Source organism: Hermetia illucens, chromosome 5 (assembly GCF_905115235.1).
Source record: "Hermetia illucens chromosome 5, iHerIll2.2.curated.20191125, whole genome shotgun sequence".
Lineage (NCBI taxonomy): Eukaryota > Metazoa > Arthropoda > Insecta > Diptera > Stratiomyidae > Hermetia > Hermetia illucens.
The window spans coordinates 46,965,729-46,983,276 of NC_051853.1; the positions used below are offsets into that span (position 1 = coordinate 46,965,729).

Below are 17,548 nucleotides of genomic sequence, written 5' to 3' on the forward strand. Positions count from 1 at the left end.
GTTCCACCATTGCAGCGTTTAGGGGAACTTTTTGGAGCCTTAGGAGATTGCGAATTTACTCGTCCAATTTTAAATTTTTTTGCCCCGGCCTCCTTTCAGTTATGCTACAGGCCGCTGCCAACCGACAGCTGGAACGTCTCTAGGATCCGACTGGCCTGCCAGTTTCGTCCGTACAGGCAGCCGGTGATCGACTGAAATGTAGGTTTGCAGAACCTAAATGTAACTCCACTGAAGTGTCCTGTCGACAGGTGTTTGTATACCTCTTTGCTTCAGTCCCTCCATCTTATACGATCACATCTTTGAAAGCTTGGTGCGTTAGAGTCGCATCCGTATGAATTGCTAGAATAAGAAAAGAAGAAATCACGGAAAAGGATTTAAAGGAACGTTAAAGCGAATGCGTATGAGTAGCTGCGCTCACGTGGACCCACGATCAAAGAGAGGGAAATCAATTGCAGCTTACAACAGCAGAGTACTTTGGATTCAAGAGTTGCGAGCATGAATCTATCAAACATGACGCAGAACACCAGCAAGTGTGTAAGTCTAGTGGGTGAATAGGGGAAGTAGACGAAATTAAGGAGTGCAGGAAAATTGAAAATCCACCCTCTTTCTCTGTCTTTTTTTTGGAATTATACATAGAAAAAGTACGTTTTAAATATAAACAACAAAGTTAGAAACACTGGGAAGCCTAAGTCTTTTTCTACTTCAATGACACAATAGGTCAAATTGATCTACAGGATACACCTCTTCTAAATATCTTGAGCTTTCAATCACGTTGTCCAGTTGGTAAATTTCAGAGTTTCAGCAGATTTTTATTGGGGCCTTATGCTCTGAGTCTTCCCATTAAGTGGCTTTCCTACTGTTAGGCTTTGCCTTCGAATATCCTTCCCGATTAGGTATTCGCTCGTTAGTCATTCGTTCTATATAGTAAGCTCACTGCAATTTTCGCAGTTTTGCAATCGATGCTCCTGGATGATCATACAAGTTATAAAACTCATCGTTGTTGCAAATTCTACAATCATCTCCATATTTTGTCAATTCAAATATTCGTCGTAGAATTTGACAATAGGATATTATTAACAGACTCCTTTGATGAATGCGTAGGAGTCCATGCCTAGTAACCGTCAAGTTCCACTGTCTTTATAATTATTTTGTAAATCTAGAATTCTATTTTCCTGTAGAAGAATTTTTTGACAACCATTTTTTGCCGCTGGTTTTCGTATTTTTCGTTAACATCCTTTGGAATGATCCTCCCTAGGCAACTTAGATGGTGCACATATTCTAAATTGAAGTCTCCCATTGTCAAGATTTGGGTGCGCCTCCTCGTTTGTGTTATGAAAGTTGTTTTTCTTTCATTTCTATCGGGCAACTTCTTGTACTGTTTCACTGAATTCCAAGGACACCTGTTTGGCAGTTGCGATCGAGGGTGCCATGAGAAGAGATAAGAAGCATTTGTCAGAGCTCCCGCAGAACAAATTCAATCCTTAGACAGAAAATGTTAGTGGAAGGTGCCAAAGTAGCTTCAAAATTGGGTAACGGAAAATAAACCAACCTTCTATGTACAATGTAATGAATCCTGATAAGGCGCCAACCTGTTGAGTATTAATTGAGTTTTTGTTTGTTTTTGAATCTTTCCAACCAAGTCTAAAAAGAAGAGCAGATGTATTTCCAAAAAAAATTTTCCCCGATTACCACAAATTGCATTAGGCATTTGATTAAGGCTACTGATAATTTCAAATTGACTAAAAAGTTTAATTGCTTCAACTCCGATTCTATTCAGATGATCCCGAAGGATTTAGTTACTATTGGTATGATCTGCACAAAGAAACCGCTCCAATTTTCTTGCCGGTAATAATAATGTGGGCGTGTCCTGTTGCTATAGGCAAACTCGATCTGTTTTTTCCGTTTGCTTGTCCGAACATAGATATAAGGAACCACTGATAAAATTGTACATATAATACGCCGAGTAATAACTAATTAATTGGCTTCAAAGTGACGTGTACCTATCTAGTGGAAGTTCGGGAGGAGTAACGTAGAAGAATTTACAGTCTTTTCTGAATTAAATAACCGCCACACGTGACTGGGATATGAAAACGTAAACTATAAATTAATTTAACCATGTGTATTATCAAGATAGATCGCAGTGCTTCAATGCCTCAAAGAGATTCCATCACTAATAGTTTTAGAATAATACTGAGTACTGGAATTTGGTATTCGGGGTAACTGTTTTGAACTAAGAAGTGAAAACTTCCCTCCATGATTCACAGACCTGGGTAGAGTCTAAAATGCTAACGACGGAACATGAATTCGAAGACATTTCCTAAAGTAATATTTTATTACTGTCATCCTAGCAGAGAGATATAAAAACGTACCCTCTTGAAGTAAAGATATTATACCGCTACTTCTTAGTTAGCTCCTCAATGGGCATTATTGCTTTAAACTTCCCCAGTAGATTGCAGAATAAGGATCACTACTGCCGCTTATGTTCTTCTTCTGTGGAAGTCTAAAATGGGGTCACCACCGACTTTAATAAGGACATGTAGTACTGAAATTCAAAATTCAGTCTTCTGCGAAAATACGTTCCCAATGTGGCAAAAAACAGAAAGCCTTAGAAATATGTGTAGGTCTGAGAGAATAGCTGCATTGCAAACCTGGGTGAAATTTACCCACTGACACGAGCTCATGGATTAACCTATTTAGATAATGAGATCCCCTCAAGAAGGTAACGCGAATTTACGCACAATATTATCTGCTTCCCGTAAGCCTCCACTAAAAGGATAGAGTTTTATTGAACCAAGTGTGACGAAAACATTCTCAACACATTGATTGGAAATTTCCTTTCATTTCGAACATATTTTACAACACATTGAATACACATTACTTCAAAATTTTCCATTATGTTTTTCCGGGCTCCTGAGTAAGTGAGTGGTGAACAATGTTTATGTGGAATTTTTTGAAATTTTGATAAACAAATTTGGTTTTTAAACTGGGAGGTAATGTTGTCCAACTATTGACAAAAGTTCAATCACGATCCTGTGAACAGATTTTTGGCATATACATATGTGCATAAAATCATATCACAGATTTCCTTTTCCTCTTGAATATGGTATATCAGAATGTATACGGATCCGACGTAAAGAAGTCATTTTTCTGTGAAAACCTAATAAATTTAACAAATTCAAAGAAAACCAAATATTTTCAAAACATCAGAACATAAACAAAACATGTTTGTTCTATTGGGATTTTATTGTCTAAATTTAAATCACCATAATTACGGAAACTTACCTGATTATACTCCAAGTACTGAAATGTGTCGGTGTAGATTTTATATGCTGTCAGTCCTATATGAACTGAAGGTAAAATTATTCCAAAACAAACAGCCTCCCAAATTTGTAGGGGCATCATAGCGTATGCTAGAAATACAACGAAAACAATTTGCCAGACACCCTCAGCCATGACCTGCAAGAAATTGGAAAAATTGATGTGTTCAATAATAATAAAGGAATAACAATTTTAAAATTAAATATCTGTTTCATTTTCTACTGAGATACTAAATTGCCCGCCCCAGCATGCGGCAAGCGCATATTCTTGAATTATGAGAATAATTCATTGATGTTGGGATAGATGTTATCAAATAGGAGAGCCCCAAAGAAGGCGCACACACTTTTTATAATCGAGCGTAGGCTAACGAAGCAACGCTTCGAATAGAATCGATTATGCGATTTTCCACCAATTAGATAAATGTTGCAATATTTCACACTTGAACGGCTTTGAAATCGGAATGGCTTAACGTTTGAAGACAACTTTCGATACGTAAATATCCGCGAAGCAGTTGGATAGTAGGAACTTGTACAGTATTTGAAAAGAATTTGGTTAGGCCTCTGAAGTGGAGGTGGATATGGATGGAGTTCTATAATTTCACTAATTCACTAAGAAATAACCTCATTTCCAAAAACCCATTCGCTCGGAAATCTAGCTATATTTGATAACAATGGCTTCATAATGTCGGTTCGAGTCGTGAACATCTGATGAGAAAAACTAGATTGATTGGAACCAGTGATATATTACGTTCAGTGAATAATACCTTAGGAAAATTGTAGGAGATTCTGTATGTCTGCTAAACAAGGGAATTTTTGGACGAACCTGGGAACCTTCGTGCTATAAAACGTTGTCATATTTGTTTGTGTTTTTTTCTGGAACGATAAGTCGCGTACAGATAAAATTAAAACACTGCCATACTGTCGACCTGATCTTTTGTCTTCTGTTCTGTGTTCTCCTTCTCCTTTTTTCTTTCGACATACCGTTTTTCTGATGCTCTTGATCCTAAATTCCTATTTTTTTCAATTCCTACCTGACTCCATAATTAGTAAAATATTCTTTTATGTTTAAAATTCACTTTAGAATTTAATCCTGAAACCTCCCTCATTATAAATGAAAAAAAATATTCTACTTGATTTTTTTCATATACTTTTTACTCGTATGTACGTATTTCGAACACCAACTGTACCCTTCTTCAGTACCCAATCAAATTTCTCATTTTATTACTTCTCTAAATTGATTATTCCCCGGCTTTCCGTTGAAATTATTTATTTATTTTTTCCCTTTATTACTGATATACTATTGCTGGCATCAGCGGCAACTATATGAACAGTTAATCACTATACCGGCCGAGACAAAGACCAAAGAGGAAGAAGGTCAAGATTGAGTGACGATGAATAGATACAATCTAGTACAAGCTGATTAATAGGTAAAACCACTGTCGAATTTTTAACGAGTCTATAACGCGCCCCCACCCCACATTTTTTAATGAATGGTTAAAGTCATTTTTTTATGAAAAATCAATATATCTCCAAATCTGTCATATGTCATTTTCTAGCTACACTGATGTAGATTAAAACAATTTTTGTTTACATCGAATTTAAGGGCGGTCTCCATACAGGCAATAGGGGGGTGTACATTTTTTTTCATCAAATATAGTCATGTGGATTATCAAAGGAAAGGTCTCCGTTAGTACTTTCTGAAGCTGGTCTTAGTTCTGACATTTGTTGGAAAGGCGGGGAGTGCGGGGGGTCGAAATTGATCATTTCTTTAACGGACCCATTCTCAACTACCCAACCGAAAAATCTGAAAAAAATCAGGAGGCTGCCACTATATGATGTCTGGGCTCCGAAATACCTGCAATACCGATTTCTGTTCAAATAAAGTTAATTGTTAATAGTCCTACTTGGCCTACGTACAAACCGCCGAGAGGAATTTGCTGCCAGCCCCGCGGAGCTGGTATACGGGGAGAACCCAAGACTCCCAAGCGATCCGGTTTCGACAAGAGATCGGGTCTCACAGAGTCGGGGTTGGTGCGTCTGCTGAGGGACAATCTCCGACACATGGATGGAGAACGCAGTTCCGGGTTCGGTCACTGAAACCCCCCAGGTTTCATCGTGCGGAGTGATGTGGCGCGGCAGGATTCGCGGCATTCGAAATTTCTTTCGAATGTTACGAATACGAGCAGATAGATGGCGCACCAGAACCTTTTACGCTTTTTTAGAACTCGCCACTGGAGTGGAGAGCTAGCGGTGAAAAAGTGCCGTTGTTTGGAAGCAAAGGGACCGCATGGAGAAGAACCGGTCTCTTCTGCTCCTAGTCGTCACCCAAAATGGACTTTGTTACGTTACAACACTTTTCAATTAGATTGTCACTGGTTTAATACAAAGTTACTATTTCCTGCTGTTCGTTTTAATTTCATGCTCCAGTCCTTAGTACATAGTCTGAATTCTCGGCAAATAAAAACAGTGGGCAATAAACGAAACCGCGTGTATTTTTTCTTTAGCTGTGAAATTGAGAATACGATGGGAGGCTGCACCGTGGAATAGTGAACAACTCGACAGTGTGCGTGTGTGCTCCTCTATAGCATATTACTATAATTTTTAGTAATTGGCTGCAAACCCACATCCAGGGCATTCTTAGTTAATTCACAGGATCAGTCACACTATAGACCGCGACAAACAGCTGTTATCGGTTGTGATTTTCCACCCTAGATAGTAGAAATTATTCACGGTCTCAAAGTTGTAGTCTTCTATCTTCATTGATGTGCAGCCCAAGGTCTCGCGCCGCCCGTTCGATCTGGATGAAGGCAGTTTGTATGTCTCGGGTGGTTCTCCCCATGATGTCGATATCGTCAGTGTAGTCCGGTAGTTGGGTGGACTTAAAGAGGATTGTACCTCTTGCATTTACCTCAGGATCACGGATCACTTTCTCGAGGGACAGGTTAAAGAGGACGCATGATAGGGCATCCCCTTGCCTTAGACCGTTATTGATGTTGAATGGTCTTGAGACTGATCCTGCTGCTTTTATCTGGCCTCGCACATTGGTCAGGGTCAACCTAGTCAGTCTTATCAATTTCGTCGAGATACTGAATTCTCTCATGGCCGTGTACAGTTTTACCCTGGCTATGCTATCATAGGCGGCTTTAAAGTCGATGAAGAGTTTTTCCATCGCTTGCCGCACAGAGAAAATCTGATCTGTTGATGATTTGCCTGGAGTGAAGTCTCCTTGGTATGGGACAATGATGTTCTGGGCGTATGGGGCTATTCGGCCTAGCAAGATAGTGGTCAAAGGGTAGTATAGGTCCCGGGGCGAAACGTGGATTGGTACCCACGATGGAGCATAAAACCTGGGAAATGCCTGCTGAACCAACACCAACAGCTCTACTACCAAACCCTATCTCCACCTCCACGTGGTGACCGCTGGGAGCTCTTTCTTGACGAAAAGCTGCAGACGGAGAAGGATGAAGGCGAGTCTCCCGCGCCTAAAAACGGGACAAATTGTACCAACTGGTCCTCCAGGTTGGGGGTTGGGTAGGGCTGACAACCCTACACGGAAAACAACCTGTTACGAAGCCACAACAGGAGCCTCGGATAGGACGGATGTTAAAACGACGGACGCGGCAACGACAAAGGAACAACGATTTGCACATTTTCTCATGGAACGTGCGCTCCCTGTACAGAGATGAAGCTGATAAGCAGCTAGCCGATACCCTGTCCGAATATAGGGCTGATGTAACAGCGTTGCAAGAGATGCGATGGACAGGGACCGGTTCCCTGGAGAAGAGCCACTACACCATATATTATAGCGGCCATCCAGTAAACCATGTGCTCGGAGTAGGTTTCTTAGTCAGCCAAAAAATGAAACCTGCTGTTATCGGCTTTGAAAGTATAAGCGAACGGCTATGCACTTTGCGCTTGCGAGGCAAGTTTAGAAATATAAGCCTCATAAACGTTCACGCCCATACAGAGGAGACTGCAGAGTCGGAGAAGGATACCTTCTACGAGGCAGTAGAAAGAACCCTCGAAGCCTGTCCCAGATATGATATCAAAATCATACTTGGGGATTTTAACAGCCAAGTAGGGAAGGAGCCCGTATTCAGGCGATACGTTGGCTCCCATAGCTTACACGAAAAAACAAATGATAACGGACTGCGGACTATTCAATTAGCAGGGTCACACGAAATGGTTGTTGGAAGTACCTGGTTTGCGCGGAAAGCGGTCCACAAACATACGTGGGCCTCTCCAGACGGGACCACTTTCAACCAAATTGACCACGTGTTGATCGAACGCCGCCACCTCTCAGCCGTGATGAATGTCAGAACATATAGGGGGGCCAATATAGACTCGGATCACTATCTCGTTGGCATGGTGCTCCGAGCTCGAATAACAATACCACCTAGAATCCCCTCTGACAATCAGGTGAGAGTGAACACTGAAGCCATCCACAACACAACCCTCCGCGACACCTATAAGAGGGAAATGGATGCTGCAATAACCGCAGTCAATAGAGGACCTGGAGATGAAGCATCAACTAATGATCTTCACAACCACCTGAAGAACGTTATCATGGATACGGCCACAAATATACTTGGCCCCAGCCGCAAAAGGAGTCGGAACGGCTGGTTTGACGATGAATTTAAGCTAGCAACGGAACGGAAGAATGCCGCATACCGAGTAATGTTGCATTCTCAAAGAACGCGGGCACGCGCAGAGACTTATCACGAACTCCGTCGAGCGGAGAAGCGACTTCACAGGCGGAAAAAGGAAGCCTGGGAGAACCAACAAGTCTGTGAACTAGAAAAGTACAGGGAGCAACCGCACCAGGCGCGCAAGTTTTACCAACAAGTCAGCAGGATGAAGCCTTATACACCTCGATGCTCATCCTGCCGAGACAAAGAGGGAAATCTGATTTCCGACAGAATGGGCATATTAGAGCGATGGGTTGAGTACTTTGATGAGCTACTGAACAACCAGAACATCGGCGAGTTGGAGGTCCCGCCAACTGAAGACGACGGACAAATACTGCCACCACCAAGTTTAGGAGAGACAGTCCGTGCAATTCATCGGCTAAAAAATAATAAGTCGCCAGGAGCCGATGGAATTACAGCCGAATTGGTTAAATATGGAGGCGACCAGTTACACCAAGTGGTTCATCAACTTGTGCTCAAGGTATGGGACAGCGAATCAATGCCTGACGATTGGCAGCGAGGCATAATCTGTCCCATACATAAAAAGGGAGATATCACACAGTGCAGCAATTATAGAGGTATCACGTTGCTGAGTACCATCTATAAGATATTCTCCACGATCTTGCTAGGCCGGATAGCCCCATACGCCCAGAACATCATTGGCCCATACCAAAGAGGCTTCACTCCAGGCAAATCAGCGACAGATCAGATTTTCTCTCTGCGGCAGGCGATGGAAAAACTGTTGGAATATGGACAACAGTTGCACCATCTGTTCATCGACTTTAAAGCCGCCTATGATAGCATAGCCAGGGTAAAACTGTACACGGCCATGAGAGAATTCGGTATCCCGACGAAATTAATAAGACTGACTAGGCTGACCCTGACCAATGTGCGAGGCCAGATAAAAGCAGCAGGATCACTCTCAAGACCATTCGACATCAACAACGGTCTACGACAAGGGGATGCGCTATCATGCGTCCTCTTTAACCTGGCCCTCGAGAAGGTGATCCGTGATGCTGAGGTGAATGCAAGAGGTACGATCCTCTTCAGGTCCACCCAACTACTGGCCTATGCTGACGATATCGACATCATGGGAAGAACCACCCGAGACGTTCAAACTGCCTTCATCCAGATCGAGCAGGCGGCGCGAGATCTTGGGCTGCACATCAATGAAGGCAAGACAAAATACATGGTGGCAACGTCAGCACCGAAGACGAATCAACCAACAACATCAAACCGCACTGGTCAAACACAAGCACGAACAAGAATAAGGATAGGGGAATACAACTTTGAGACCGTTGACAATTTCTCCTATCTAGGGTCGAAAATCACAACCGATAACAACTACGATGATGAAATCCGCGCACGGTTGTTGTCAGCCAACAGAGCCTACTTCAGCTTACAAAGACTGTTCCGCTCGAAACGTCTCACCATAGGGTCAAAGCTCTTACTGTACAAGACTATGATCTTGCCAGTCCTCATGTATTCCTCGGAAACTTGGGTTCTTAGCAAGAAAAATTGCGAACTCTTGGCCGCGTTCGAGAGAAGAATCCTCCGAAGAATTTTTGGCCCCCTACATGAGGATGGACGATTCCGTAGCCTACACAATGACGAAATCTATGAGCGATACCATGACCGTCCGGTTGTGGATAAAATCCGGCTCAATAGGTTACGGTGGGCGGGTCACTTAATCCGTATGGATGAGGATGATCCCGCCCAGAAAGTCTATAAGGGCAATATCTATGGTAGGAAAAGAAGACGAGGCAGACCCTGCCTAAGATGGAGCGACGGCGTGGGCCAGGACGCCAGACAGCTTTTAGGGATATCGAATTGGTGGACCTCGGCGCAAAACCGGGATGTCTGGAGTTCCTTATTAAGGCAGGCCTAGACCGGATACCGGTTGTTGCGCCGTTGATGATGAAGATAGTGGAGAATATCTTATAGATGGTACTCAGCAACGTGATACCTCTATAATTGCTGCACTGTGTGATATCTCCCTTTTTAGGTATGAGTCAGAAAATGCCTCTTTGCTAGTCGTCAGGCATTGATTCGCTGTCCCACACCTTGTGAGCACAAGTTGAAGAACCACTTGGTGTAATTGGTTGCTTTCATATTTAACCAATTCGGCTGTAATTCCATCGGTTCCTGGCGACTTATGATTTTTAAGTCGATGAATTGCATGGACTGTTTCTTCTATACTTGGTGGTGGCAGTATTTGTCCATCGTCTTCAGTTGGCGGGACCTCCAATTCGCCGATGTTCTGGTTGTTTAGTAGTTCATTAAAGTACCCAACCCATCGGTTCAATATGCCCGTTCTATCGGAAATCAGATTTCCCTCTTTGTCTCGGCAGGATGAACATCGAGGTGTGTAAGGCTTCATCCACCTGCCTGGTGCGGTTGCTTCCTGTACTTTTCCAGTTCACAGACCTATTGGTTCTTCCAGGCTTCCTTTTTCCATTTGTGAAGTTGCTTCTCCGCTCGCCGGAGTACGTGATAAGTCTCTGGGCGTGTCCGTGCCCTTTGAGAATGCAGCATTATTCGCTTAAATTCATCGTCAAACCAGCCGTTCCGACTCTTTTTGCGGCTGGGGCCAAGTATGTTTGCGGCCGTTATTATGACAAAGTTCTTCTGGTGATTGTGAAGATCATTTGTTGATGTTTAATCTCCAGCAGCTTTGTTGACTGCGGTTATTGCGGCATTCATTTCCCGTTATAGGTGTTCCGGAGGGCTGTGTTGTAGATAGCTTCAGTGTTAACTCTCACCTCATTGTCAGAGGGGATTCTGGGTGGTGTTGTTATTCGAGCTCGGACCACCATGCCAACGAATAGTGATCCGAGTCTATATCTATATACTCATCAAGGCTGAGAGGTGGCGACGTTCAATCAGCACGTGGTCAATTTGATTGAAAGTGGTCCCGTTTGGAGAAGCCCATGTATGTTTGTGGATCGCTTTCCGCGCCAATCAAGTACTTCCAACCACCATTTGGTGTGACACTACTATTTGAACAATCCGCAGCCCGTTATCATTTGTACCCCTATGGGAGCCGACGTATCGCATGAATACACGCTCCGTTCCTACTTGACGGTTGAAGTCTCCAAGTATGATTTTGATATCATACTTGAGACAGGCTTCGAGGGTCCGCTCAACTGTCTCGTAGAAGGTATCTTTCTCCGACTCTGCAGTCTCCTCTGTAGGGGCGTGAGGCTTATATATTTAAATTTGCCTCGCAAGCGCAGAGTGTATAGCCGTTCATTTCTGTTTTCAAAGCCGATAACAGCAGGTTTCATTTTTTGACTGACTAAGAAACCTACTCCGAGCACATGGTTTACTGGATGGTCGCTATAATATATGGTGTAGGACTCTCCTCCAGGAAAACGGTCGCTGCCCAACGCATCTCCCGTAACGCTGTTACATCAGCCTTATATTGGAACAGGGTATCGGCTAGCTGTTGAGCAGCTTCATCTCTGTACAGGGAGCGCACGTTCCATGAGAAAATGCGCAAATCGTTATTCCTTTGTCCTTGTCGGGTTCGTCGTTGTATTATCCGTCCAGTCCAAGGTTCCTGTTGTGGCTTCGTAACTTCGGTTTTCCGTGTAGGGTTGTTGCGTGCGGACCAGTTGGTACAATTCAGCTGATGGTTTATTTTAATAGATGTCTTCCTAAATGGATTTTAAGTCGTAGCAACGACAGATTCCGCATTCGAAACTTGGAGATCTCTCAATTGCCAATTTCCATACAGAACTTGTCTAATCTTTGTGTTTTTGCCAATTTCACTATTTGGTGGATGTTTTCGCGAATACCCCAGTTTTCTCCGCTTCTTCGTTTCTATTCAGAATTAGAAAATTAGGATCTGGTTGGGTAGGTTTGTTTCTCTGGCTCTCGAGCAGCTTGCTCGTCGATATCACTTGGGTTTCCATCTCAGCGGATACTTTAAAAGTCAATGCTGTCTTGTGACACAGAAAATCCGCACGTAGTGTGCTGTAGCTGCTTCAATGACACTAAGTATAATTCGAATTTTATATTACAATAAAGGTATAGGGTAACATTCCATGTCAATGCCGACATTTTTTTGTCTTTTGTCCACTCCTGTATGAATATTGAACACAGCCTCGTTCGTCTTCGTAGATTTGCCGAAGCGGGATGAATCCACAAATGCACAAAGCGCCAAAACCGACCAAGGATTCAAACTTCAAACACGAGTTCAAGAAGTTGATAACCCATTTTGCCACGAATGATATGCCAACAATTCAGTCGTTTGCACTCAATTATGATGAAGCTATTTGATGAATCGAATGTATGGCAAACGTATTGAAAAATTAGGTCAACAACTTCTCCATAAATGAGCGAAAAAAGAGCTCTACATGGCAAAGCAAACAATGTCAGAAAATCCAACTGAAATTGCTTTGTTCGCTCATTCCTAGGGCTCCTGAAAACCTCATAAAAGCCAACAATAATGAACATCTTTATTGGAGTTTTTCTGGCGGATTAATTTTGAACGATGTAAAAAACTTATCAATTTTCCTCTAGAGAGTAGACATTCGAATCAAATTTAACTTCAAAGGCAATTGAATATTGATTATCTTTCAATTCATAATTGAAATATCCTCGCCTTTAGCTTTTGCTTCCTGTCAGGAAATAAAACAATTGAGTGGGCTTCACATAAACTCACCTCTTTCGTGTCGACGGGAAATATATTTCCCACTGTTGGCATTGATATAAAGCAAATGCAAGCAGTAAAGAATAGAATGCCATAACACAAAAACGGAAGATGGTGATCCTTGATAACTCGACACTGCAGCAAAATTAAAATTATTGCAAACAGCAGGCACATTATGGAGTTGAAGACATTCTGGAAAAAGTTCAAGGTTTAAATTAACAAAATCATCGTCCTTTGAAAATATAAGATACTTACATGTAGCGTCGGCATCTGATTGTATACCAAACTTAGAGCTGCCATTACGCCGCAAAGGACAACTACCAGCGCGACTACACCAATTACAGAAAATCTCTGTAATTTCAGTGTGTAGCGCTGGTAGAGGCATTCTAGCTCGTCGTTTTCGAAACGCAAGGTATTCCATGGTCTTCCTCTTGCCGCTTTTACAGCATGGTCCATGACACTCGAAAGTCCTTTAACAGATGCAGGTTGCCTGGCTTCAAAGCCAAATCCTGAAAATAATTAAGAAATGTTAAAATATATGTGCAAAATCACTAACAGGATGGAAGCATTCAGAGAAATTTGGCCATGATTTCACTTAACTTCGTGCAAGCCTTCAAAGTTCCCGCAGAAATTAGTATCATAACAAGGACTAAAATTTCATTATGCACCTCAAAATTCTGCTGTAATCTGGCATGGAAAGGAAACAAAGCTGACTGACTCAATCATTTCCGACCGTCCTAATTTCATTATGTCCGTGATAATAAAGAAGGCAAGATAATCCGCTAAACCCCTTATTCAGTAGCATTTAATATTATGCGCTTTCACAGCGCCTTGGATCATTTAAAATGTTTGTTTATACGCAGCTATTCCTCATTTAATCCTTAAATCCATCGTTCATGACTCAAGGCAAAATCACATTCAACTTAATGCAATTTAGAGAACTTGTAAGAGTTAAATTATCGATTTTAGATCAGAGCAAATTTGCTGGAAACGGGAGTTCTCTTCCACATATGGGCTAAAGCAAAAGCAAGCGGAAATTGGTGAATGGATTTAGATGAAAGACAATTAAGTTTAGTGATAAGATATTTTTGAATCGACTTCATTTTATTTCCAGATATCTTGTGTGAGTGAATCCATCTTTTATGGATACCTTGCGCTTTTATTTATTAACAGTTCAGTGTTTTTATGTAATAAAATCCAAGGTCCGAATTAGTCCATTGGCTATCAATTATTATTATTATTATATTAAAAAACATCCGCATAGTCACTTATGAATCAATCATCAGGTAAAAGAGTTATTGTTCAATTTCTTATCTTTCTTTGGATTTGAAGCCGATATATGTACTTTACAATAAATTAGTGCACCGTCTGCCAATTTAGGTGTGATGCCTACTTGACAAAACAAAAGATTTGGCAGTGATTTGATTGTGACACAACAAATCTACAAATTGAATAAAACGAGTTCAATCAATCAAATTTGAACCCATTTATCAGATAAATTTATCAATTACGAAATATCTCAAATACCGGTGTTTATGGACGTAGATTTTGATATAAAATATTGTGCCTCCATGTTCATAAAATCATTTCTGACATCGATACAATATAATGATTGTTGAAGTGTTGCATGACCAGAGGACCATCCGGAATTTACTTTTGTAAGCACACCGATGACCAATGCAAATGGAAACTTGAGTTTTGTCAATCGAGACGGCGGAACTGAAACGCATAACTGAAGATTGGCAAATAGTGAGCAGCGGAACTGTCGACAGAGCTTTTGATCTAAACAAACGACACGACCCTGCAGAACTAAACCAGTTGACACTACATAAATTTACCTCATTCGCCCCAACCCAGAATGTAATGAGTGTGGTCTTGAGGTACCCTAGCAATAAGTATGTACGCAACACAATCTGATGTCAGCTAACCTTATGTAACCTACAGGCCGATAATTGCGACCCAGTCATCAGTTCGGATAGTTAGTCAGACATCTGCTCAACCAAATAAAAAGAAGTAAACCCTAGCGATCGAAGGATAGTACAGGTCCCAGGGCGAAACGTGGATTGGTACCCACGATGGTGTATAAAACTTGGCAAACGCCTGCTGAACCAACACCAACAACTCTACTACCAAACTCTATCTCCACCTCCACGTGGTGATCGCTGGGAGTTCTTTCTTCATGAAGAACTGCAAACGAAGAAGGATGAAGGCAAGTCTCCTATGCCTAAAAACGGGGCAAAATGTACCAACTGGTCCTCCAGTTTGGGAGCTGGGTAGGGCTGACAACCCTACACGGAAAGCCTGGGACAGGATCGATTTTACAACGACGAACCCAGCAACGACAACAGATAAACGATTTGCGCATTTTCTCATGGAACGTGCGGTCCCTGCACAGACCGAATGCTGCTGAGCAGCTAGCTGATACCCTGTCCCAATATAGGGCTGATGTAACAGCGTTGTATGAGATGCGTTGGACAGGGACCGGTTTCCTGGAAAAGAGTCGCTACACCATATATTATAGTGGCCACCCAGTAAACCATGTGCTCGGAGTAGGTTTCTTAGTCAGCCAAAAAATGAATCCTGCTGTTATCGGCTTTGAAAATATAAGCGAAAGGCTATGCACTCTGCGTTTGCGAGGCAAGATTAGAAATATAAGCGTCATAAACGTTCACGCCCCTAAAGAGGAGACTGCAGAGTCGGAGAAGGGTACCTTCTACGAAGCAGTTGAGCGGACCCTCGAAGCGTTTCCCAAGTATGATATCAAAATCATACTTTTTTCATCAGTCAAGTAGGGAAGGAGCTTACATAGGGATGCCAATGATAATGGACTGCGGATGATTCAGTTAGCAGCATCGCACGAAATGGTTATTGGTAGTACCTGGTGTGTGCGGAAAGCGGTCCAGAAACATACATGCGACTTTCCAGACGGGACCACTTTCAACCAAATTGACCACGTGCTGATTGAACACCGCCACCTCTTAGCCTTGATGAATGTCAGAACATATAGGGGGGCCAATATAGACTCTGACCACTATCTCGTTAGTATAGTGCTCCTAGCTTGAATTATCCTCTTCTGACAATCAGGTGAGAGTGAATACCGAAGCCATTCACAACACAGCCCTCCGCAACACCTATAAGGGCGAAATGGATGTCACAATAACCGCAGTCAACAGAGATCTTGGAGATGAAGCATCAACAAATGATTTTCACAACCATCTCAAGAACGTTATTATTGATACGGCCACAAACATGATTGACCCCAGCCACAATAAAATCGGAACGGCTGGTTTGACGACGAATGTAAGCTATTTACGGGACGGAAGAATGCCGCATACCGAGTAATGTTGCATTCTCAAAGAACGCGGGCATGAGATAATTCGGTATCCCGACGAAATTAATAACACTGACTAGGCTGACTCTGACCAATGTGCGAGGCCTTTACTGGCAGCAGGATCACTCTCCAGGCCATTCAACATCAGCAACGATCTAAGACAAGGGGTTGCCTTATCATGCGTCCTCTTCAACCTGGCCCTAGAGAAAGTGTTTCGCGATACCGATGTAAATGCGAGAGGCGCCATCCTCTTCAAGTCCATCCAACAACTGGCCTACGCTGACGATATTGACATCATGGGAATGTCTTTCCCATAATGCCAATATCGTCAAGATGTACAGTCTACCTTCATCCAGATCGAGCAGGCGGTAATCGACGCAAGATCTTGGGCTGCACATTAACGAAAGGAAGACGAAGTATATGGTGGCAATGTCAGTACCAAAACCAAAAGAACGAATCGCACTGGTCAAACGAAAACAGTGAAAATAGGAGACTACAACTTTGAGACCGTTGATAATTTCTCCTATCTAGGGTCGAAAATCATAACCGATAACAGCTATGACCAGAGAGAGAGCCTATTTCAGCTTACAAAAACTTTTTCGTTCGAAACGTCTCTTTTGTATTTCTTGCAGGCCTGTGTTCTTAGCGAGAAAAATTGCGAACTCTTGGCCGCGTTCGAGAGAAGAATCCTCCGAAGAATTTTTGGCCCCCTACATAGCCTACATAATGACGAAACCTATGAGCGATACCACAACCGTCAGTTTGTGGAAAAAATCCGGCTCAATAAGTTACGGTTTGCGGGTCACTTAATCCGTATGGATGAGGATGATCCAGCCCGAAAGTCTAGAAGGGCAATATCTATGGTAGAAAAAGAAGACGAGGCAGACCCTGCCTGAAGTGGAGCCATAGCGTAGGTCAGGACGCCAGACAGCTTTTAGGGATATCGAATTGGTGGACCTCAGCGCAAAACCGGGATGTCTGGAGTTCCTTATTAAGGCAGGCGTAGATCGAATACCGGTTGTTGTGCCGCTGATGATGATGAAACCCTGCCGGACAGGAAAAAATAGAGAAGAAATGTTAAACGCAACAAATATGTAGCTCCTTCCTTTCACACTCCAGATTATTTTATGGTATTCCCAGTAAACTTTACTAAGTAATCAACAGGGTGATTCATTTAAAACTTTTTTAGATTATGTATCTTGGTCTAAGCTTACAAAATGTTCATAAACTAAAGCCAGACGATTTAGGTTTCCGACATCGCGTCAGTGAATGATCTCAGGGTCAGCTGGAATTAAATCCGTTGTTTTCATTTGAGCCATCAGCCACAGAAAACAAGGGGTTGGTGTAGTTTATGGGCCCGTGGACTCGTTTGTCCATATATCTTCACAAATCATGCAGGACAGAACGTAATGATCAAGATTGATTGCCATCAGGCCAAGATAACCATTATCGTTTGCCACTTAAAGTTTTAGATTCCTACTTTCACAACTATTCGGAAAATAATCATTTGTGAAGCCTAATCTAACGACAACTGCTAAGAGAGAAATGAGAAACT

General features: G+C 42.4%; 1 protein-coding gene across 2 annotated transcripts in view; it reads right to left on the reverse strand.

Annotated features, from left to right (window-relative positions):
• LOC119658368 (Ca(2+)/calmodulin-responsive adenylate cyclase) overlaps positions 1-13,118 on the reverse strand; it is a 64,279-nt gene extending 51,161 nt beyond the window's left edge. For both annotated transcript variants that reach the window (XM_038065730.1, XM_038065729.1), the window contains exons 1-3: positions 12,918-13,118; positions 12,675-12,854; positions 3,283-3,456 (exon numbers count right to left, since the gene is read on the reverse strand). In XM_038065730.1, the coding sequence (XP_037921658.1) occupies positions 3,283-3,456; positions 12,675-12,854; positions 12,918-13,118 (555 nt within the window). The remainder of the gene's footprint in view (positions 1-3,282; positions 3,457-12,674; positions 12,855-12,917) is intronic.
• Positions 13,119-17,548: the final 4,430 nt, after the last annotated feature.